The sequence below is a fragment of the Prenolepis imparis genome, unplaced genomic scaffold (assembly GCF_030444845.1).
Source record: "Prenolepis imparis isolate NDT839.2.m4 unplaced genomic scaffold, iyPreImpa1.0 SCAF_5, whole genome shotgun sequence".
Lineage (NCBI taxonomy): Eukaryota > Metazoa > Arthropoda > Insecta > Hymenoptera > Formicidae > Prenolepis > Prenolepis imparis.
Window position 1 is genome coordinate 17,514,024 of NW_028141163.1, and position 24,825 is coordinate 17,538,848.

A 24,825-nucleotide genomic window follows, 5' to 3' on the forward strand; every position below is an offset into this window, starting at 1 on the left:
GCGTTACACTTTAGAGTATCATTAAACAGGAAGTTATTTATTTGTAGAGTAAGTTATTTAAAGAATCTTTTTAGTCAGACAGGAAACCAGTTTCTATCGTAAATATGGTTTAGCTAAACAAGATAAAAAGATGTTAGATGGAAGAATTCCACACTTCCCCATTATAAAAAAAATACCACACTCTCTATTAATTATAATCTTATATGTATGTAACATATATACATATACACATGAACAATTATTATTATATGAGTGATTTTGGTACATTATTTTTAATTTACCTGCATTGTTCTCTCTTAAACTGATAAATATGTGCTATTTATAAAACATCAACTAACAAAGAGAAAATTGACATAAGATATTATCTCGGATGTTATATTTTTAATTTAATTAATGTTTTTCAATTTATTTAAATATTTTATTAAATTATTTTTTTAAATTGCTTTTATCAACAAGAAAAAAAATATAGATATTATTATATTTTTATTCGTCTCTCTCTCTCTCTCTCTCTCTCTCTCCTCTCTCATTTGAAAAAAAATTGTTTATTATAAAATAGAAAATAATATCACACAGTATATATTATATTATAAATTAAACGAAAAAGTTTAATTTATTTAGAGATTTACAGAGAATATATTCAGTATTTTCACCACCAACTCTTTCAATGTATTATGGAGAGCATTTTACACAAGTGTTGTAAAACGCTAAAGCAATAATCCTACGATTCGTTATTTTAATTTTGAATTGTATATCAGTATCTCTGAGGATTGCATTGTGTTTACGAATTCAGTTTTCCAATATAACCGAGTAAGACACCTATGTATATCTCCCACAGGAATTATCCGCGGTCATGCATTTGTCACACGAGTGTATTCCATTAAAAAGTAATTAACGAAAGCATCGGTTTGTATTAACTGTACATTATTCGCGATATTAATTCCTGATTTAAAATTTAAAGCCGATTTTGTTCCTAAAATCAATGTTCTATATTCTATATTCATTTTTTACTACACATATATGGCGAAAATATTAATCTGCGCGGAAAACGTTTTTTTTTTATAGTTGGATAAAAAAATATGAATTTGATAGACTAATTTTTAACTCTCTCTAAAAAATGTTAAAATAATAACAAAAAAAGAAGTTTTAAAAAACTGCTTAAACAACATCAATCTATTGTATTTATTATTTCTTTTCGAGCTATTAACTACGTTATTATACAATTACATAGCAGTGCAGTTTACTTGCACTTGAAATTACAAGTATTATATTTAAATTACAATAGTTAAATGTAAAATTTTGTCGCAAAATCAAAATTAAATTCGCTTTTAGCACAAACCGAAGTCATAATATTCTTAAATAAATAATAATCTCGACAGGAGAAGGGTTTTCTCGTTTCCATGAAATAATTTTTGCAAACGCCATGACACAATTTATATATAATAATAATATGTATATTAATAATAACGCTAATTGTTTTAAATAATTAATAATCCTTTGATTTCAAAAAGCAATTGTGTTCTACTAATTACGTATATATTAAATAAATCAATTAATTGTTTGACCTAATGTTGTAACAAATATTCTAATATTTGTTATATATTTTAAACTCTACATTTTGGTCTTTAATATTTTTGTTGCAAAATATCAAATTTTACTTTTCTTAACTGACTTTTATAAGGTTTTTTTTTTTTAGAGAAAGCTGAGAAAGCGTTCTTTGTAAATAGAGCCTTTGAAGAAAGTGGAAATACGAGATATAAGAAGGAAATTTAAGATATTAAAAAGTTTATATTTTTTCTTTAGAAAAATATAAAAATCTTGAAATGTTGATACAGTCTAGATAAATTGTACTCATGTCACTGAAATGTACATTAAATTTGAAACATCAATGTACGTCATAAAATTAAGTGCACCAATCTGTATATTGCGTAATATGCATATACAATATTTATATATATGTACAAAATTTATATTGTATATGTACAAAAATCTAAATAAACACTTCGTGCCGAAAATTGCATATAATTTAATAAACAGATAAATGAAATCTCTTTTCTGTGCGGCAATTGCGATATGGAGAGCACTTCCCACGAATGAATGGATACTTTCAATTATATATACGTAGTTTGTATACGAAGGAAAACGGAAAATTGAGTGACGTCAAGCCCGAACTGGAACGCGGAATGGTAGCAATAGGAATTCGTTACTCATCTCGACATATCTCACGAGTCTCGAGGTGATTTATACGACAAACGCGTCGTAGAATAACGTTTTCAGGCGAAAGGGACGAAAGATCAAGGATCCAGAACTTTGACCCGACAGAAATTTGTCGAGACGTACATTATATATATATATATATATATCTACTATTCATGGTTGAGTAATCCGCGCAAATATATCTAGGAAATCGCTATACATTATCTAACAATAAGTAATTAGAGATGGTCATATTTATTCTCGTTAATTGCTCATCCATCATAATTTGTCTTCATATTATTCGGCTTTATATTTAGAAAGTTGTAATTTAGATCGATTAACAATTATTGCTACTAATTACTGTTTTGAATATACACGACTATATTAATTATTATATTCATCGAATACGTTCTAATAATAAATTAATTATTACAAGTATATAATAAATATCGTTTTCTTATCATTACGACGACGTATGATATTTTAACGTCTTGATAAGCATGCAAAAGTGCAATATTATAGATATATCGTTATAACTTTTTCAATATATGCCATACAAAAGCAATCTGTGCAGCACATTTGAGAGATTCAAAATTAGTTTATACTTCTCGGTAAAAATTTTTTTATGTATAATCATATATTAAATTCTGTATAAACTATGTATAATTATATATAATTTTATATGACTTATTATATAATTATATATAATAAGTCATATAAAATTATATATAATTATACATAACTTTTATACAGAATTTTATATATTTCTATATAATTTTATATTGTTATATATAAAAATTATATAGAAATTTTTGGATATATATATAAAGAATTTTTTACCGGGTTAATATTTGCAGAAAGAATGTTTCTAGAAATGATTACAAACAGATCTCCTACAAGTGAAATTTTATTAAATTGTAATATCGTGTTCTTTTCGCGTCATGTTATCGCATACCATGCATCAATCCCTTATTCCATCACGGACGCGTGTATATGGGTACATACACGTGGTCATCGTCGACACGTAAATTTATCGAGATGTTGTCGTGAATAGATATACGCGAGTATCTCAGTGTGGAGACGCACCCGACAGATCCCTCATATTACTGGTCACGAAAGGGCGTGAATTATTATCGGATACGAGATACATAGATACATCGCGTTTGTTCGCTCGATTGCTCGGTCCTATAAATCGCAAAGATTTCAATGGTAACGACGAGCTCCACAATTCAACGAGTGATCGGTGATTTATTGTTCATCTTCGAACGGCTCCTTTTTATATCCGAAATTCAATGGATCCGATAGAACAGTGGTTTACTTTACAGATCCCCCTTTACAGATTGGATAGAATCAAGAAAAATCAAGTTTGTTGCGAGAGCGAAATAGTATAATATAGTATAATAAATATGTTATTAATTATCATTAATATTAAAACAATTAATATGAGAAGAAAATTAAAAAATTTTTTTTTATTATTATTGCCATATAAAATATGATTAATTATATGTATGTGTGTAAAGTTTTTATAAGTTATTTGCTACTTAAGACAGTGGGTTTGTTACTTGTAATTTTGATATATACCTATATATGATTTTTTTTTAAATTAATTTTTATTATATTTCTCTTTTGTATTTTTTCACTCTGTTTTATTAATAATAAAACAAGACGTGTTGAATATTTTGTTTTTAGTCTATCAAAAGTCTTTTAAATACCGAAGATTGATCACGCAAGAACATATCCATATATATTAATTCTCCATAAACATTCATCGATCAGACTTGCGTAATGCTATAACTATGTTAACTACTTTTCAAGAAAAGAATTGTATATGAATAAGTTAAACTTGATGTATATATTTACGTGTCGAAACATTCGCAGCTTCCGACAGTAGAAATTGGATTGTATATATTCATCGTAGGAAAGTAGAAAAGTTTCGTCGAACGTCACAAATAGCATAGTGTATTTGGAATTGCCAATAGCTTTTAAATCAATACGTGCTACAGCGAATGGCTCATTCCGTATCATTCGGTTTGTTGTCGGCTATTTCTATAACGTCTTACTCCATCTTGCCCCGCCCTTGTTTTTAAAACACGAATTAAGATTTATATGCGTATTGAGTTATTATCGCTTAAACTTTCCTACGAGCAATATATCTTGTAGGAAAATTTATGCAATAAGATTAACACTCGGCAAGGAAGAGTAATCACCGTGAATAACAACTAGAGATTACGGTTTCAAGTTCTCCAAAGTCTCGATGTTCGCCCTGAAATTATCGATCGCCGTGGGATTTATTCAGTGAGAATAGGGTAACTGTGATTGTATAAACAAATGATGTACGCGTGATTGGACATCGAGTTTTAGCGCTACTGGGTTAAACACTGATTGTAATTCCATGTTAAAGGAGCCTGGAATTCGCAAGTTTCTATAAAAAATACGGGAAAAAAGATTTTGTAAGTTATTAGGATAGAAATAAACGAAAAAACCGCAATGCACGCATTTATTCTACTTGAATGATCTAAACTTTTAACTTGAAACGATTACTTTTGACGATGAAAGCTGCGTAAAGAAAAAAAAACAAAAGATTCTCATAAAAGCTTCAGGGATACGTTGAAATCTCGAAGGCTTATGCTCATATTTACACTTATATTGATGTATGCTGTATAATGTTATGTGATATCATAAATGCACCGTTTATTCTTTTTCCAGCATTGCAAAACATAAGTTATTTGTAATCTTAAAATAAAAATTGCATTGTACATATGAAATATATATGAAATATATACTAAATTTGCATACGGAAGAGCATTTAAACCAAAAACCGTAAATTAAAATTGTTTTCATATATATTCATATACATATGAAATATATATTTCATATATATTTCATATGTATATGAATATATATGAAAACAATTTTAATTTACGGTTTTTGGTTTAAATGCTCTTCCGTATGCAAATTTAGTAACTGTTATATTGTATTCGTAATTTTAGAAGGCAAATTGCAGAATAAATATCAAATTTATTTGCGCGCAAAGTTAATTAATATTTACATAAAGTTAATTTACAAAAATTAATTACCAAAAAATTATAGCAAAATCGAAACCTGGTAGCAGAAAACAAAATAATTTTTCAGAATAAATTTCATATATATAGCATTACTACGAAAAATCGCAGGTTATTCGATGCTGTAGGCAAAGTAAATTGCTTATCATAAAAAACAGAGAAAACTCATAAAAACTTTTTATAAAGTAAGAGTGAAAAATTCTTATAAAGTAAATGGCGAATTATTAAAGATTGCTTTTATCAGTTTTTATTGTAACTTTTTAAGGATAAGCCAAGGGGATGAGCACTAAATTTCCTTTTAATCCACAAGTTTTATGTCATTTTTTTATATTAAATTAGTAATGTCCTATTTGTGAGATACTAAAATTATCTTGTAATTTATATAGCAATCGCTTAAATATATAATTGTTAAAAAACATTTAAGATACGTCAAAAAAATTAATATACGTCATACACACATATTAACAATTTAAAATCTATTTCTTCAGATAGATTTTAAATTATTAATATGTGTGTATGACGTATATTAATTTTTTTTGACGTATCTTAAATGTTTTTTAACAATTATATATTTAAGCGATTGCTATATAAATTACAAGATAATTTTAGTATCTCACAAATAGGACATTACTAATTTAATATAAAAAAATGACATAAAACTTGTGGATTAAAAGGAAATTTATGTGATTATTGAAAATTATGTGATTATTGAAAATAAATCTAATTATATTATTAGATTTATTTTCAATAATCACATAAAGCAGATTATAATATGCTAATGAATATTTCTTAGAATAAGAAAATTTCAATTTTTTAAAATTTAATTATTTTTTAATTTAATTATATTTCTGTACGGTTTTCTTTCCGATTTTTATTCTCTAGAATTTAATTTTCATGAAAATTGCTGAAGTATACAAGATATATTATATATAACTTTGCTGCTGTGTTGTAAGATTTTCAATAAATCATATTTATCTTACGCAAATTGAATTCGCTAAATGTATTTTATATAATATGTAATTTTACATTGACATCTATATAAAAGAATCCTTCTGAAAGCAGATCCGCGTATTACGAGATTTTCTCTCTTTCGTATTCCTAGTGCGCAAATAATTAATATGTGAAAAGATCTCTAATTGACGTTCGATCGAAAGGATGAATGCCATTAATTGCAACGTGCATAATGCTTGGGATCCATCGATTTGATGATGCAGCATAGTCAGAAAATGTGCAAACAATTTGTTTGAAAAGTATTTATAATCCGTTTTTAGTCTGAATGCAAACTAATTATAAACGATTTTAAATAATTTTACAGCATATTTTAAATAAATATGAAAATAATCGACTGTGAAGCAGAATCGTATTCAAATGTTTATTCGAGCTTTAATTTCAGCAAGCGAGAGCTTGTCAAACATAGCGCACAAAAAGTATTTGCTTTCGAAGCAAGAAAAAAGCCGATGATATATTGAGCGCGTTCGTATATATATTACACATTACACATTTAATATATGATATCCCGTTGATTGTTTGACTATGAATAATTCACTTTTCAGAGCGCGGATCAAAATCCTTCCGTGCCAACGTCCTTTGCACTTGCGAGCACCTAATCCGATGAGCGTATACATTTACTCTCGCGCGCGCGCTTTAATTCGTGAATTATTCATGGCCGAGTAACCAAAACAAGGTGTTGTTCGCGCCGGCACAAACAGTTGCGGGGACATATTGCAACGAAGATAAGACGATAATTCATACTCGGTTTCTCCGCGCCCTGCTTGTTTCGCAACGAAAATGTCACCCATGAACTACAACTTCCGCACCATTTTCTATATCTATATGTATAACATCTTATACAGGGTGTCCCATTTTAATCTATCACCCCTCGTAACTTTGCAGGAAGCGATCGTAGAGATCATGTGTTTTCTTTACACCAATTCATTGGTCTTAATATTCTGTACATAAAAGTATTACAGTAAGATTACCGAAAAGTGAATGTTTCACAAGATATTTTATATTTTATGTCAAATCAAGTCTCAAAGTACTTAATAAAAAATGTATATAGGGTTTTGGAAAGCTCTCGAGGTAAGCTACAAGAATATGTAATGAAAAATAGGGGGTTCCATTTAAGAAATTGAAGGTGACCTTCACGTGACCTTCGAACGACTATCCAAGGTCAAACCAATGACACCATCTTATATGTCCCCCTCAAAGTCAAAAATCTTTTGTATGAAACATTTTTCTCTACGATCGCTTCCTGCAAAGTTACGAGGGGTGATAGATTAAAATGGGACACCCTGTATAGCAGGAATTTCATTAGACATTAGATTAATCTTTTGTCTTTTATTTGTTTTTTCTCTCAGACTCATTTCGTGAGATTAAAAGTTGATTAAAATTGCGGAGCAAAATCTATACTTATTCGCTTTAATTATATATTATATTTGATTAAGCTAACTATAATGTTTCTGTCAAACATATGATCGATTATACTGTCCAACAAACTTTGCGATATAAAAAATGATAGAAAAGCTGCAAACAAGAAGGCTAGATGCCTTTTAAAATCTTGATTATAAAAATACTCGCTTGAAAATTTTGCTCTTAAACCTATGCGTATTATATTCCGCATAGGTTATAATGAGATAAATTATTATTATTACTATTATTATATGAAATAAATTTACTCACCAATCGCTGTATTCATTGTTGTATCAGATCCGTTGATGAACGCAAATTCTTGATGAAGGTTGTTTCAAACTCGCAAGAAATATTGTCTTTATTGTTGTATTTAAATCACAGTGTATATAAAAAAAACTTCACTATAATTATAATCGAGATAATTAACGCGATGACGCGGTAAACTACGATATTTCACTGAGCACTTTACCTACACGCGTGATTTACTATCGAAAAAGACGCGATGCATTATGGATGTGTGACTTCACTCCGATGTTATGTGAGCGCGGCAAGATAGTCAGAAATGTCAGAATCATACGCATGCGCGCGTCATGCTACATACCGCAACAATCTTACCAATCTAATAAATTTCAAAATTCCCACACAACGTCTGAATTCATATAATATATAGACCCTCGCAGTTGCAGAAATTCGATAATGATAGAATAATTAGATTAGGAACTATGCTTTTTATCTTATAAACTTTTAAAGTTTTGAAAATTTTTGTTTGATAATCAATTATGAAACATTACGTTTGAGTTTATTTGCTCTTCATGTATAATGCGAAATATATGATGTAATAATAAATTATGATAGATAATTGAATAAATATATTAATATGTATTTATTTAATTCAATCTTTTTCTTTTCTCCGAGATATATATATGTAGAAATTGTAATTAAAAAATTCATTGCATGTTGTTTTTCTTGAATATTTAATATTTTTAGCATTTATTTTAAGAAAAAGAAATACAATTTATAAATATTAAATTTGTAAAATTAATACAAAATATTTAGTTAAATTAATATATATATATATTTTTTTTATTTTATAAAAGTAACAATTTGACTAAATAATTTATCATAATTTAATTATTTATATTTTGTATTACAAGTTTAATGAATTATAAATTGTGTCTCTCTTTCTTAACATAAGCGCCAAAAATATTAAATATCTAAAAAGAAACGCAATAAGTAGCAGTCAATGTTTAAAAAAATAATCACAGGTTAATTAACAACTAAATACATACTGTTGCATATTAACTAAAATAAAATTAAAATAAAATTAAAATATGAACAATAGGAACAATGTTTATGATGTAGACTTAATCTGATAAAGTAAACGAGGTTCTTGTATCCGTGAATAATTAAGCAAACACGAATCTGGATCACAATGAGCAGCGGATGTCTCTTCTGAAAGAGTGAATTTTCCAACTGGCATTTGAACTTCCTCTTTGCCTTCTGCGAATAATATATCAATATAATTATATTCTTTAATTTTGTATTACGTTATCTATTATAACATTCAACAAACAAATAAAATCATAAATATGATATTACTTACGGATTATTTTCAAAACATAATCTCCAGAGTTTGAATTAAAACTTAATACTTCAGTCACAATAAAATTAGATACTTGAGGTGTGTAATCTGTGCCAATCTTCAAAGTCTGAAATTTAAATAATATTTAAAAAAAGATATAGTTAATTTTATATTCAAATTACAATATTTAATATATTACACATACCTTGAAGGCAATAATATCTTTAGCTTGTGGTTTTCTAGTCATAATAGGAATTAATTCCAGATCGCTAAACATCAAGTTTTCATAATTTTGCGTCTTTTCCTTATCGTATACCTTTTTTTCTGTGTTAATATTATCCTCCATATTTTTTTTCAAAATTTTGGTTCTTATTTCATCATTTAATTTATTTTCCCTCTTAACTTCGTTTTTTACTTTCTTATTCACAAATGTAATTGGTGTTGAACTTTGTCCTAATGCTAAAAGTGTAGACAAATCTCTGGAGGATGAAGCTTTGCTTATGCAAGATTCATTTCTAGATGTTTCCTGTACTATTTGCTTCGCAATATTATTCTCTTCCTTTTCTGTATTATCAAACCGTATATGTTGTCCGGAGGGAATAATACGAGAATCTATAATTTTTGGTTTCTTAAATTTGTTTTCATTCATATTAGGTAATAGCAATTCTCCTAAAGTTTTAAATTTATTTTTTGGTCTTCGTCTTCGTACTCGCTTCCTCTTTGCAATAGATATAATAGAGTCCGTCAAATTACAATTCTCTGTTAAATTGTTATCCGTAAGAGAATCCGTCTCTTCTTCTGTATTATCACTCACTGTATTATTCATTATGCTGTAAAATGTCATGTTTTCTGTAGTGCTATCTGAAAAAAATACAAATTATCGATAATTATGTTACAAAATATGAAGATCTTATCTCCATTTTTATGCGACGTAATATGAAAACATAAATGAAACTAACTCATTGAATTTAGTTGAGTGTCACTCAAAGTATTATTAGATACATCCAGTGCATCGGCTGTAACTAATTCTCTTTTGATATCTGTTGTATGGGCTTGTTTATCATGCACAGAACTATTGTATGTTTCTGCTTTATCAACTTTATTTTTTAGACCCGATCCAGGAAGTACTCTGTAATTTATGAAATTACTAATTAGTATACATAATTAGCAATTAAAATGAGTAATTGTTGCGATTGCAAGATAAATAAAAAATATATCAAAATCTCAAGTCAAGAGAAACGTTGATTAATAAAATTAAATTATACTAACTGTATCGTTTCGTTTTCCTTCAGTATGCGAATATCCTCTGTTGGCGGCAAGTATTCAGTATTGTTTAGCAATAAATGAAACGGTTCTGTGATGCAGAAGAGCTTACTAATATGTTCCTGGATGTTAATAATATGTTGAATCTTCGTTCCATCGATAAAAATCCAACAACATTGGCGTGCATCGTGGAAAAACTTTGACAAATCAATTTTTAATCGGAATTGTGGATACTTCATCGTGACTTCTGCGTCCATCATTATGTTTAAAGTTTAAAATATCGTATCAGTTGTAAATTACGTGAATGGCAATGCGATTGTCAATCACTTTTGATCTCATTGAGCTATTCACTTTTGTTTCAGTTGCAAATGCCGCGTCGAATGCTCCAAGATACTTGAATACTTGGATAGAAATCGGAATCCGGAATGAATTTTCTAACCTGCGAAGAAGAGGACAATCTGTGACGATCTATGATGACAACATTGTAATAAATACTATTCTCTGTTCCTATTGGTGGATATATTGTGTAGTTGCGTATCGTGCGATAGGATCTTAGAACATATATACATGAAAGGGGAAATAGCAGGCTGAAACGTGTCCAAGGAAGTGAGACAGAAAATATGGTTGCCTCTCTCTCGCGCTTAAGTAGCAATAAGCGAAGAGAGAGAGAGGCAACCATGGTTGCCTCTCTCTCTTCGCTTATTGCTCGAAAGTGCGCATGCGCGGCTACTTGAGCACGAGAGAGAGGCAACCATATTTTCTATCTCACTTCCTTGGCACTTGGTTTTTCTGTCGAGAACAAAGGCATTCCCCTCTTCCATGTATATATGTTCTAAGGATAGGATAGGCCAATATTTACCCAATGTTAGCAACTGCTTCCTGCGTTAACCAGTGTTTGCTGTTATATCTAAATAAAATTATATAGATGATCATCTAGATGAAATTTTGGCGTTATCTTATCTTTATATAGATAATAAAAAAAATGTATTATCTATATCTGCATCTTAGATAAAAAAAAAAGTGTTATCTTTACTAAATTATCTAAAATAATATTCAGATAATTTGGATTAGAGTTTCATAGCACATGAAAATATTTTAAGTAATAGAAGTTGAGCAGTAAACGATAAAAACTTATAAATAAAACATGACAACTATAAATATATTTTTATATCTATAATTTTCATTTTCTTATTTTACATTACATTTTTATTTATTTACATTTTTTAACTGTTTACATAAGCGATTTTAAAAATAATATTATCTGGAAGTTATCTAGATGAATCGTCATATAATTTTATCTTTTATCTAGATATATTTAAAATAAAATCATCTTCATTATCTAAGATGAATTTACATATTTTTATCTCATCTTTATCTAGCTAATTTTAAAATCATCTAAGCACAACACTGGCGTTAACACATCACAATTTCAATTTATGATTTATTGATAATATTTTATGTAACTGCGTATTGAATTACACGCCAATTTTTTTATATTTATTCGTTTAGTTTTTAATATTTTTTATTTTCAAACGCGAAAGACTATTTCATTAATATTTTCCTATATTTTTAAACGCTTCTTTTTAATTTTTTAAAGAATTCTAATCTAATTCTAATTATAGCAGTGATATTTAATTTTATTATAATTTTATGGTCGACTTTTAGACAATATAATATTATGTTATTCATGTGTTTTTTTATTATTGCCATTTTTTGTCGAAAAAAGTGTCTCGCATGTTTTATTTATTTTATATTTATTTTAGTTACTTTATTTACTTTCTTTGATTTATTTATTTCAGTAAGTGAATATGCGTATCGCGAAATTATTTAAATCAGTTTCTCGTGATACATATTTACAATAATCATTCGTCATGTATTAATAAATCCTATTTGAATAATTTTCGTTCGCGTAACGTATGAATACGGTTTTCATGCGATCACCGATGATTTGCTTTTCGCGCGCATGCGACGTTAGTGTCTAGAAATGTCGCAAGAGGTCGTGAGTATCGAGGTTTGCGCATGGCCGGCATGGACGTAAGACGTAAGAAATATCCATGGCTTTGCGTGCTTTTCCCGCGTTTCTTCTTGCCATAATCAAGACCACGTCCAGCCATAAAAGTCGGACAAGTGTGTCGCGTGCTTATTAATTATATTTGAGTGTGATTAATACGGGCATAATCCTAGTTAATTGTTTTTGCAAGTTTGTACGCGCTCAAATAAATTGTTTTTGCTAGTGAGTGCCATGAAGAAATGAGAATAGTGAAAAAGAAAGAAAGAGAAGATTCGGGGCGGCATTAATTAAGCGACGACGGAGTTAATATGAGGTAAAAATAATTTATTATTTATTTATTATTATTTGTAGAAAATTAAATAAAGAAACATTTTAATGCGCGCAATAATTACTTTTAGAGATATATTAAATAATATAATTTGGATATTTGCTTTAATTTAAATAAAGGTTATATATATTTGTGTATTTTACAGATTAAATGATATGCACTATATATACGATATATGTACTATTGGAACTCGCTGCGCATCGGTGAATTTAAAATATTTTCTACTTCAATTGATAGTTAATAAATTTAAGAAATAACAAATATGTATAAAATATATCAATTAAATGATGAATAATAAGAAAAAAACCAAAAAAATTAAATTTTCTAAAAATATTAATATAAATATTTAAATTTAAATTTGCAATGATAATGCAAAAGTCTTTCTTATCAATTATATTCATAAATTATACTTATCATTAATTTATATTATATTAATTATATTAATTAAATATTATATTAATTTATATTAATTATATTTAAAATAAATAATTATATTTAAAAAAATAAAAATTTAAGTTAGAAATAATTAATTTCTCTTTATATGTTACAGATCAACATAGCAACTCAAGAAAGTAAGACTCAAAAAATCTGAAAGCAGCGAAAGGAATGATATCAGATGCCCGAGGAGAAATTAGGTATTTATTTAACAATTTATTAGTTGCATTAAATTAAAATTTCTCAGTTTAAATATATTTAAATATATTTGTGTATATATTTGTGTTGCACGCATCAAATATAAAATTTAATGCATATAATAATAATTTTTTTACATATTATTTATTTTAGGCGCTGTTATAATTTGGATTTAATTTCTATTTTACAGATCAATTTAACTGAAAACGTCGACAACCTGAGAGAAGGGGAGGTCTGGGAGAGCCATCGGGCGCCGGCTGATCAATCCTGGGGTAAAGATTTATTATTCGTTTATTAGTTAATTTATATCAAAATTCATAAAATGATTAATTTATTATAGTGCTTATTATTGTACGCCTCAAATATAAAATTCAATGCATATAATTTGCAATAATTTTCAATGAATAATTTTTTTACTTATTAATTGTTTTAGGCGCTGTTATATAATTTGATTTTAATTTCTATTTTACAGATCAATTTAAATACAGAAGAGGTTGACGATCTGAGAAGAAGGAGGTCTAGGAGAGGCATCGGGCGCCGTCAGAGCAACCTTGAGGTGAGGATTTTATTATTTCTTTATTAGTTGTATTAAATCAAAATTCATAAAATGTTTTAATTATATTTCTGCTGAGTACGCGTAAAAAATGTAAAATTTAATGCATACAATAATAGTTTTCTGAAATATTAATTACTGTTGACATTGTTACAATTTGGATTTTATTTGTATGTTACAGAATCAGCGTAGCTTTGATGCGATTATAACTCCGCTGTTGGGCATCAATCGGTGAGTGATAAACTATTATTTTACGAGGTAACGGTGTATTATAGAGATTAGATTGTGCAGATGTAGATTGTGTAGATGTAGATCTAAATTGTTAGATAGTTCCCGTTACCTCAAAATGGATGGATTACAACAGATTAAAAATATTTCCGTTTAAAAGTAATACAGTAAACATTTTATAATACATATACATAGTATAGTTAATCTAATTTATTTTACACAGCACACAATAATTAATGATTATGAATTGCGTATGTGTGATTATAAATTTTTGAATAATTGATCATATATAATCATAATTATTTATTATGTAATCATAATTATTTATTGTGATAATAATGTATCGATATTATACTGTTCGTAATCCATTCATTTATGTTGATAACTTGATTTTACATTAGTTAAAACAAAATTGTAGTAAAATAACGTGAGATCTAAAAGATATTTTGCGGATATTTTTTTGCGAAAAAAAAATTAAAAGAATAGTGATTAAAAATTTGCATAATAATTTACGAGAATATTTCAGAACTTTTAATGCAAATTCTACTACGCGTTACTTTATTTTATTTATTTCTTATTTTGACATTGGCCGGTTGCACTGATTGATTATCGAGTTTTCGCGACGATCGACGCGTAATAAAAAATATACAAATATTATAATAATAATTTTAATATAATAATAATTTTTTTTTTAAATATGTGTAAAAAGTATCGCTCGTTCTAGCGGGAGTGTCGTTCAAAGTATCGCGCGTTTAGTGCGGGAGTTTCGTCCAAAGTATCGCGCGTTTAGTGCGAAAATTTCGTTCAAAGTATCGCGCGTTTAGTGCGGGAGTGTCGTTCAAAGTATCGCGTGTTTCGGAAATCGATGGATTTTAATAAAACGGACAATTCTGATCAACCCGACCTGAGAGGAGGAGCAGGCCTAGAAGGTATCGGGCGCCAGCGGAGCAACTCTAGAGTGAGTATTGTCATACTATATATAATATACTTATTATAAATCGCGTACATGCATATACCTATATATATATTATTTTGTATTTCTATATTAGTATGATTTAAACAAAAGAGAATTAGAGAGAAATATTTTTGATATATAAGTCTTATAAAAGTTTATATTATAAAAAATATAGTCTTTGCAAAATTTATAAAGTTACTCAATTATACATCTATTGATGATTGTATTCGTCGAATATAAAATTTAATGGGCACAATAATAATTTTTGAAAATATTAATTATTTAAAGCGCTGCTATAATTTGGATTTTATTTGTATGTTACAGATCAACGTAGCTTCGATGCATCCGTAACTCCGTTGTTGTTGTTGCGCATCGGCCGGTGAGTAATAAACTATTATTTTATTACGAGGTAACGGTATTTTGTAGAAATTAGATTGTGTAGATGTAGATGTAGATCTAAATTGTAGATTGTTAAATAGTTCTCGTTACCTCAATATTGTTAATATTTTCCTATATTTATACATATGGTGTTATTTTTTAAAGTATTTTAATCATTAGCTGCGAAAATTAATTTATTCATAGTTTTACAATCGAGTATAACCCTGCGTACGTCATCTCACGTGTTTCTTCAATATTTTTTATTATTGAACGGAAAACGATTTTATTAACGTTTTCTTATATTTTTAAACACGTTCTTTCATTTTTTTAAAGAGTTTAAAGAATTAGCTGCAATAGTTAATTTTAGGGTCGAGTATATCATTAATCATTACGTTATGTCACGTGTTTTGTCAATATTAATCTTTATTATCGCACGGAGAATTGTTTTATTAATATTTTCTTATATTTTTAAACACGTACTTGTATTTTTTAAAGAGTTTTAATCAGTGTCCAATTCTGTCGTGTATCCAGCTTTGTCATGTGTTTAACTTTATCGTGTGTCCAATTCTGTCGTGTATCTATTTCGTCCATGTGTGCAACTCGATCGTGAGTGCATCGTGTATGTACACATGACCATGTTTGTGTACATACACATTGGATATATGATTGTATTGTACACATGACGTTATTGCGCACTGATTAAAGCTTTAATAAATAAAAGATTGTGTTTAAATATATAAGAAATTAATAATAAAATAGTCCTCCATTTAATAATATAAAATATTTAATATAAAATATAAATCGGCTGTTATCGGGAGGGTTAGCAGTTTGAGAGTTTGAACAAAATAAAATAAAATAAAATAATATGTTTTAAATTTTAAATAATATGTTATACCTAAAACTCGATTAATATTTTTGACAGTTATATCAGCTGATTTCTGTCAAAAAATATTAATCGCAGATGAGGCATTATAACATAACATATTATTTACAACATATTACTATTTCAATTTTTATAATCTATTATTATTTTAAAATTTATAATTAGCAAATTAACGCTTTATTAATATTTTTTGACAAAAATCAGCTGATTAAAATGTTAATTTGTTAATTAAATTTTAAAATAATAGTATGTAATAAAAATTAGAAAATAATATGTTTTAAATAAAATGTTATAGTACTTTAAACTCGATTAATATTTTTTGACAGTTATCAGCTGATTTCTGTCAAAAAATATTAATTGTAGATAAGGCATTATATCACATACTATATTTACAACATATTACTATTTAAATTTTTATAACCTATTATTATTTTAAAATTTAATTAGCAAATTAACGCTTTATTAATATTTTTTGACAGAAATCAATTGATTAGAACGTTAATATTTGCTAATTAATTTTTAAAATAAAAATATGTTATAAAAATTAAAATAATAATATGTTTTAAATAATATGTTATAATTTTTTAAACTCGATTAATATTTTTGAGTTATCAGCTGATTTCTGTCAAAAAATATTAATCGCAGATAAGGCATTATAACATATTATTTACAACATATTTAATTTTTATAACTTATTATTATTTTAAAATTTAATTAGCAAAATAACGCTTTAATAATTTTTGACAGAAATCAGCTGATTAAAACGTTAATTTGTTAATTAAATTTTAAAATAATAATATGTAATAAAAATTATAAAATAATAGTGTTTTAAATAAAATATTATAGTACTTTAAACTCGATTAAATTATCAAGTGATTTCTGTCAAAAAATATTATTTGAGTTTAAAGTATTATAACATATTATTTATAACATTATTATTTTAATTTTTATAACATATTTTTATTTTAAAACTTAATTAGCAAATTAACGCTTTAATCAGCGGATTTCTGTCAAAAAAATATTAATTAAGCTTAAACAAACTTTATATAAATATATCATTTTTTACATAAAATCAAGGAATGGTGCGCGCATAGCGCGCGCTTGTGTTCTAATTTAAAAATTACATTATTTTTAATATCAGATAGAACAATTGCGCGCGTGTAGTGCGCGCTTGTTTTGTTCTAGAATAAATAATAAAAAGTTTAATTTTGTTTAAAAAAATACAAACTTATAAAAAGCAGGCAATCTTATTTCTTAGAGTACTGCATATTTTATTTATTAATTTGTAATAATACAAAATCAAATGTTAATGTGTATAACTCTAACATTAATATTTGTTATCATATAATTCATTTAAACAACAAAGGAAAGGCTGCTTTCATATATTATTATATTATAAAATAAATTGTGTGGCTACGATCACACGCATAATTTATTTAGATATTATATATATCGATATATTCTTCTAAGTTATGTTTTTTTTTTCTCTCTAAAGCTGTGCTCTCATGGAAGAATGCACTCTAATATTTATAAGAAAATAATATATTTGCTATACAATTTTATGTTTTTACTACCATAACACGTATATAATGTCGATGATAAAAAAGAAATATACAGTAGAAGTAAAACCAAAAATATTTTCTCTCTTGAAATGGTAATTATGTTTAAATTATCATTTTCTATATTAATTAGATAATTAATTAGATAAGTAATTAGATTAGTTAAAACTTATAAGCTATATTGGTTCTTATAATACTAACAAAGCACTGAATCAGTGACACACATATATACATATACATACACATACATACACACACATATTATATATATATTTAATATATTTAATTAATATTACAGTTATATTAAAGTGCTTTAGCGTATATGTATATTTATATAAAATTAAATGTGAATTTATAAGTAACAAGATGTGTATGTGTGTGTATGTGTGTCAACATTACAATTTTATGTTACATAGATGTCTAATGCTTCTCTCTAATGCAGAAAATGCAGTTGAAATATAAATTCAGTTTATAGTAATAAAAATATCTATGTAGTGAGACAAATCTTTCAAATGAAAAAGCCTTACTTCTTCATATACAGAGTTGAAGAATTGAACGTCACTTCAAAAGCTTACTCATTTATAGATATTTTATATAGGTATTTTTGACAGTATTCGTTAAAATTTTCGATAAAGAAACCAGAGATAATAAAATAAGTATTTTTTATTTACAATTAATATTATAATTTATAATATTATAATATTATAATTTAAATATTTATAATAAAACAATGTTAAAAATAGTATTTAAAAACAATTCATCATCAATTATACACGAGAGAAAAAAGTGGCACATAAGACAATTCTGTATGTGTCTAACGTGTATTTAAATATACATTAACAATCAGAAAGATCGAATTATTCTTTATGTCTTCGCGGTGGCTATTCTATAGAAATTGAAAAAATGTACTGCACAAATATTAATTTTACCAACTGCCTACCACACATTGTTCTAATAATTTTCACATTTCCGATTTAAACAACTACGTTTAATTTATATATATTTCCGTATATATTTGTCGAGTATATACTTAAAAAGAAACTTATGTTTTATACATTACTATTGTTTTTTACTCTATATTATAGTTTGAAAGTGAAGTACAATATGAATAGTATTTACATTAAACTTTCTTTTCGAAAATTTGGTATGAACAGTAGCTGAGACAATACCTTGCAGTCATAATAATTATAACAACACATAAAATGTCATATAGATTTACGCCAATACATGAATCCGAGACAATACAGACTATATGGGTATTTTATATATTATCATGCTGAGGCTATAAATATTTGAAGGTCTAATGTCTCGCTGCAGATAGAATATATACTTTGTTTTTTTCGATTGTTAGTAGAAGAACTTAATTTATTTGATCGTAAAAATACATGAAAGTTTATATCTATTCGTGTAAACTGCGATTTCTCTCATTCCTTTTTTTTATTGTTATCACTCGTTTTTTCGATATTGCAAGTAAACATTTTATTAGCGATAATATATATAATAAATTCTAACAAAATATATACATATATATATTCATATAAATAAAGAGATAAAAACCAATTCTTATTATATACGTATATATAACTATATAATTGATAAATTCTTGTAATATTATCTTCTTAAATTTTACAATATATATGTGTAATCCATAATAATAAAAGACCGGGCAGTGTGAAGTAACCCTGAAATACGATATATTCAAATATATAATAAAACTATGTAATTATATATAAATTCGGAATTTTTAAATTATTATCTTTATGTAAATATATAGACGAACGCACAAATTCATTTGGATCATTGTTTTGATATCGCAGTCAAAAGACAATATAGAATATAGAAGAAAGATAATTTAAAGTCGGATTTATTATAAAGTCTTGTTAATGTATCTCTCAATGCACATATAATAGTAACAAAATATCTCTTATTGTAATATACTTTGAAATTCTACATATTAGAAGTTAACAATTTCTTCCAAAAAATGTCATAAATTTTTAAACTTTTCTTTATAGAACAGAATACTTTAAAAGTTTGCATCATCTCTAATTCCTTGATCTCTCAACTGATCTTTTCAAGGTTGCTATCAATCTATTTTGTATTTGTGACAAGTAGAGGAGTTGCTTACAATAAGTTGTAAAAGTTACTAATAGAGAATATATATATATCTACATTTTTATGAAATATTCTTCGAACTCGAAGAAACAAACGCTTTGTTTGTGTTATGCTGTAATAGAAATTGACTCTTTGAAATTGTTCAATATCCGAACGGATAATAAGAGTTATTAGAAAATGGAAAGAAGCGCGATGTATAGATTCAAGACTCGTGATACTTTTTTATTACTTATATTACTATTATCAGCTCATTACATATATTTTGTTGACGTCTTATATACGCTATTTCCATTAAATTGACGAAAGTATTCGTATAGGTTAAACGAAAAGAACTGGACACAGTTGTATTTTAATATTTCATTTAGATATTTAGAATATTATTTTTCTGAACTAAATTTTGTGTATGAGACAAAGTGTGATCCATTTAATTATTGAAAGCATTACAGAGATTCAGAAATTCCTGAAATCGCGGATTTCAAAATTTAAAATTTTCGAATTAAAATACATATAATTATAGATAGTAATAAAAGAATTAAATTTTTAAGTATTTCAGTTATTCATATAAAAAATAATTTTTAATTATATATACAATATATACCTGTTCATTTAGAAGATCCGTCATTTCAATATATAAAAATAATTACATGACATCAGAACAAAACTTTTTCGAACACGTGCATATTTTTAGACTCGCTTAAATATTTTGCGATTCATATTTGCGATGGACGAAATACCGAATTACCGCGACTCTTTTCGCGGCTTCGCGTGAATTATCGAAATTTTGCACAATCGATACCCATAGCTTATACCGTATCCATAGCCCGCAAATAAAGGCCCTAGTTCCGGGTCAATTAATCATCTGTCATATCTGTCATACTTGGATTCTCAGATTGGATGCCGATCGATTCGGTATACGTGATATCGTCAAGGGAGATTTACCGTGGCGGTTCTAGGAAAGATCTCGCTTTACGACAGAATGCAAGAATTCCTTTTGGAATCGGAGCGTTCGCGAATCTGTTGTAAGTGTTGAAGCTGAGTTGGTGATGGCACGTGGACACTGCTGCTGCGCGAATTCAGATGCTGCGGAGGTGGCAGGGACTGCCGGCGGCGACGTTGCAGCGCCGGGCTTAGATTATACTTCAGCTTGGCTTGGATGAGAAGCTCTTTAAATACTTGAGAGATATTTAGGTTTTCCTTCGCCGACACTTCCACGAAGCCGTTTTCCCATTTCATAGTTACTAACTCTCTCGTGCTCTCGCTCTCCACCTGCAATTTCATCATTATAACGTTAACTTATTATACAGATAATTGAATCAATATTATTCATCTTTACAATATGTATACACTTTCATTATTATACATATTCTAAGTTTTACTACAAAATTTATTGTTCCTATATATATATTTAATATGTACAGGGTGGCCCACATAACTCTTACAGCTTAATATCTTGGAAACTATATAAGACTTACAGAAAAAATGTTTCAAACAAAAGTTGTAGGGTTTTGAAATATCCTTTTGTTGATCTTATCACTTTGACCTTGAGTAAAGTTGCCAAGGTCAAGCCAAGATCATGAAATCTTTAATCTTGAATTTTTAAAATGGAATTAGTATATTTTTTTTACATAGATCGATTCTTCACAATATTCTGCATAAAAAGTTATAAGAATAAGATAGTCAAAAAGTGAATAGTTTATGAGATATTTTAATTTGACATAATCTTACATAAATTATAAAATATCTCGTAAAATATTCATTTTCCGATAGTCTTACCTTAATACTTTTATGCACAAAATAATGAGAGGAATCGATTGATATAAAGAAAACACACAGTTGTTTGTAAAAAAAAAATATAATTACTAGTTGCAAATTACATATTTTTCCTTAAAAATAATTATGTATTTTTTTACACAAATTAATTTCTCTCATTACTTTGTGCATAAAAGTATTGAGGTAAGATCATTGGAAAATAAATATTTTACGAGATATTTTATAGTTTATGTAAAATTATATCCAAATAAAGTATAAAATATCTCGTAAACTCGTAAACTACTAACTTTTTGACTATTCTATCCTTATATAACTTTTTATACAGAATATTGTGAGGAATCGTTTATGTAAAAAAAATATAGTGATTCCCCCCTTTTAAAAAATTCAAGATAATTTTGCCCTGACCTTGGCATCGCCACCTATGGTCAAACTGATTTAAGACTAGTAAATAGATATTTATAAGCCTTACAACTTGTTTGAAACATTTTTTTCTATAAATCTTAGTTTCCGAGATATTAAGTTGTAAAGAGTTATGTGGATCACCCTGTGTATATATACTGTATGTATATAGGTATGTACATCCTGTGCGTATATACAATATATATACATATATACACATCCAATCTTTTGGGTATCCCAAAAGTCCTGTAACAATCAAATATCTCGAAAACAAAAGCTTTTTGAAAAAAAAAAATGTTTCAAATAAAAATTGTAGGGTTTTAAGTGGCGCATTAAATAGTAATATTAGTGTGACTATAAATAGCATTGTTAAGGCCATGTAAAATTTACTTTGAAATTTCTAAATGGAAACCCCTATTTTTGCTTACACATTTTTGTAACTTATCTTTTTTTAGAGCTTTTTAAAATACTATAATAAAATATTTTTTCATTCAGTGCTTTCTGAATTATAATACTTGAAGTTTACAATATTTTGTGACAAAATACAAAACATCTTGTAAAATATTTAGTTTTCGAAAATCTTATCTTAATACTTTTATGCATAAAATAATAGATCAGTTATTTTTAAGAAAATGTATACAATTTGCAACATATTTTTTTTTTTAAACATTTATGCGTTTTCTTTACATCAATTGATTGGTCTCATTATTCTGTGCATTAAGGTAAGATTACTGAAAACTGAATGTTTTACAAGATATTTTGTATTTTATGTCAAAATACTCTGTATCTTTCAAGCCTCATAACTTGAAAAATATTTAACGGAAAAAACTTTATTATAATGTTTTGAAAAGCTTAAGATAAGATAAGCTACACGAATATGTAATCAAAAATAGGGGTTTCCATTAAAAAATTTTAAAGTGGATTTTACGTGGCTTTAACAATGCTATTTATAGTCACACTAATATTATTACTTAATACGCAGCTTAAAGCCCCACAACTTTTATTTTAAACATTTTTTCTCAAAAAAGCCTTTGTTTTCGAGATATTTAACTGTTGCAGGATTTTTGGGACACCCTGTATATATATATATATATATATATATATATATACCCAATTAAAAATTAAATTCTTTTTCTACATAATATTTAAGTTTATTTTATTAAAATTTTATTATATATATATATATATATATATATATATATATATATATATGAATTCTTTTCTACATAATATTTAATTTATTTAAATTTTATTATATATATATATATATAATAAAATTTAAATAAAATAAACTTAAATATTATGTAGAAAAGAATTCAATTTTTATTTGAGTTTTTTAGATACTATTTGCATGTACTTGGGTTGCTAGATTTTCAAATATTTCTACGCACATATTTTCTTCTCTGATTTCGGATTGATACGGAATTCGAACAAACGTTCAATTCTTATCGGATTCTAATCAGATTCAGATATCGGGATATAAATTCCCAGATAAGTTCTTTTTTCCAATACTAAAAAAATATATAATTTTAAGAATAGAATAAATTTTTTCGAAAAGTCGAGCACAAGTGCAGGTTTATTATAATCTTCTCCGAAAACGGAGTTACTAAATGGAGTGCATAGAGTATCCAGAAGATATTGAAGTCGATGAACATCTTATTGCCACCGAAACTCACCTCCTGTTTCGTTTCTACGAGATCGATCTTATTGCCAACGACTACTATAGGGACGGCTCCTTTCGTGCTGAGTATCTGAGCCCTGAGGGTCTTCACCTCGAGAAACGTATTAGCATCATTGACGTCGTAAACCAGAACGAAGGCATCAGCTGATTTGATCGACAGATCTCTCATTGCCGGAAATTCGTATGAGCCGGATGTGTCTAGAATATCGAGAGTCAACTGGATCCCGGAAACATTGAAATCACCATGATGCATCTCCTCGACGGTGCGCTTGTACTTGGGCGTGAATGTATTGTAAAGAAACTGGTTAATTATTGCTGACTTGCCGACTTTCGCTGCGCCCATCATCACGATCTTATGTCGAACCGAACTCTCGGCCGATTTTCCACCACCGCTGTCCGATTCTGACAATCTGTCGTTTCTGAAACAATTAACATGCTCTTTTTATTAACCTGCATTTTATTTGATACGCTAATGTCGAAATTGTTCCAACAAATCAATTAATAACAGATTGTGTGAAAGTGTTTTGTTAACATTTTTCATTTTACACAATGTGTATTCAAATGAACCTCTGTAAATAGATATAAATCGCTGCAGGCGTTATGAGATACTAGAGGAATTGTTATGAGAGATATTGTTGTTAACGGAAACGATAGAATACAAATATACAATCTCTCTTCCGCAATACGATGGCGGAAATAAAGAGATAACCGCATTTCTCCGTTTAGGAAAGACAATCATCCAAGGAAGAGAATGTTGCGCTAATGAACACGAAGGATCCGCAATACAAGGAAACGCATGTTATTGAACGCTGCAGTTTTGTATAGA

The 24,825-nt window shown here is 27.4% G+C and overlaps 3 protein-coding genes across 3 annotated transcripts in view; 1 reads left to right on the forward strand and 2 right to left on the reverse strand.

Moving 5' to 3' along the window:
- The window catches only part of LOC145935782 (uncharacterized), a 233,132-nt gene that overhangs the window by 122,809 nt on the left and 85,498 nt on the right, over nucleotides 1-24,825 (forward strand). Inside the window, exons 2-9 of the mRNA XM_083037381.1 lie at nucleotides 10,872-10,993; nucleotides 12,744-12,833; nucleotides 13,399-13,483; nucleotides 13,672-13,753; nucleotides 13,954-14,037; nucleotides 14,216-14,265; nucleotides 14,987-15,220; nucleotides 15,542-15,596. The gene's annotated coding sequence lies outside the window, so the exon portion shown is untranslated. The remainder of the gene's footprint in view (nucleotides 1-10,871; nucleotides 10,994-12,743; nucleotides 12,834-13,398; nucleotides 13,484-13,671; nucleotides 13,754-13,953; nucleotides 14,038-14,215; nucleotides 14,266-14,986; nucleotides 15,221-15,541; nucleotides 15,597-24,825) is intronic.
- Nucleotides 8,808-10,971, reverse strand: LOC145935783 (uncharacterized). Its single transcript, XM_083037382.1, has 5 exons — nucleotides 10,516-10,971; nucleotides 10,206-10,375; nucleotides 9,452-10,107; nucleotides 9,268-9,373; nucleotides 8,808-9,164 (listed from the first exon to the last, which is right to left on the reverse strand). Exons 1-5 carry the CDS (start codon nucleotides 10,767-10,769, stop codon nucleotides 9,016-9,018), a joined length of 1,335 nt encoding a protein of 444 aa, XP_082893508.1. The 5' UTR covers nucleotides 10,770-10,971; the 3' UTR covers nucleotides 8,808-9,015.
- LOC145936281 (ras-related protein Rap-2a) overlaps nucleotides 18,737-24,825 on the reverse strand; it is a 33,977-nt gene continuing 27,888 nt past the window's right edge. The window contains exons 3-4 of the mRNA XM_083038337.1: nucleotides 23,995-24,418; nucleotides 18,737-21,415 (exon numbers count right to left, since the gene is read on the reverse strand). Coding sequence (XP_082894463.1) covers nucleotides 21,116-21,415; nucleotides 23,995-24,418 — 724 coding nt within the window. The 3' untranslated portion in view covers nucleotides 18,737-21,115. The remainder of the gene's footprint in view (nucleotides 21,416-23,994; nucleotides 24,419-24,825) is intronic.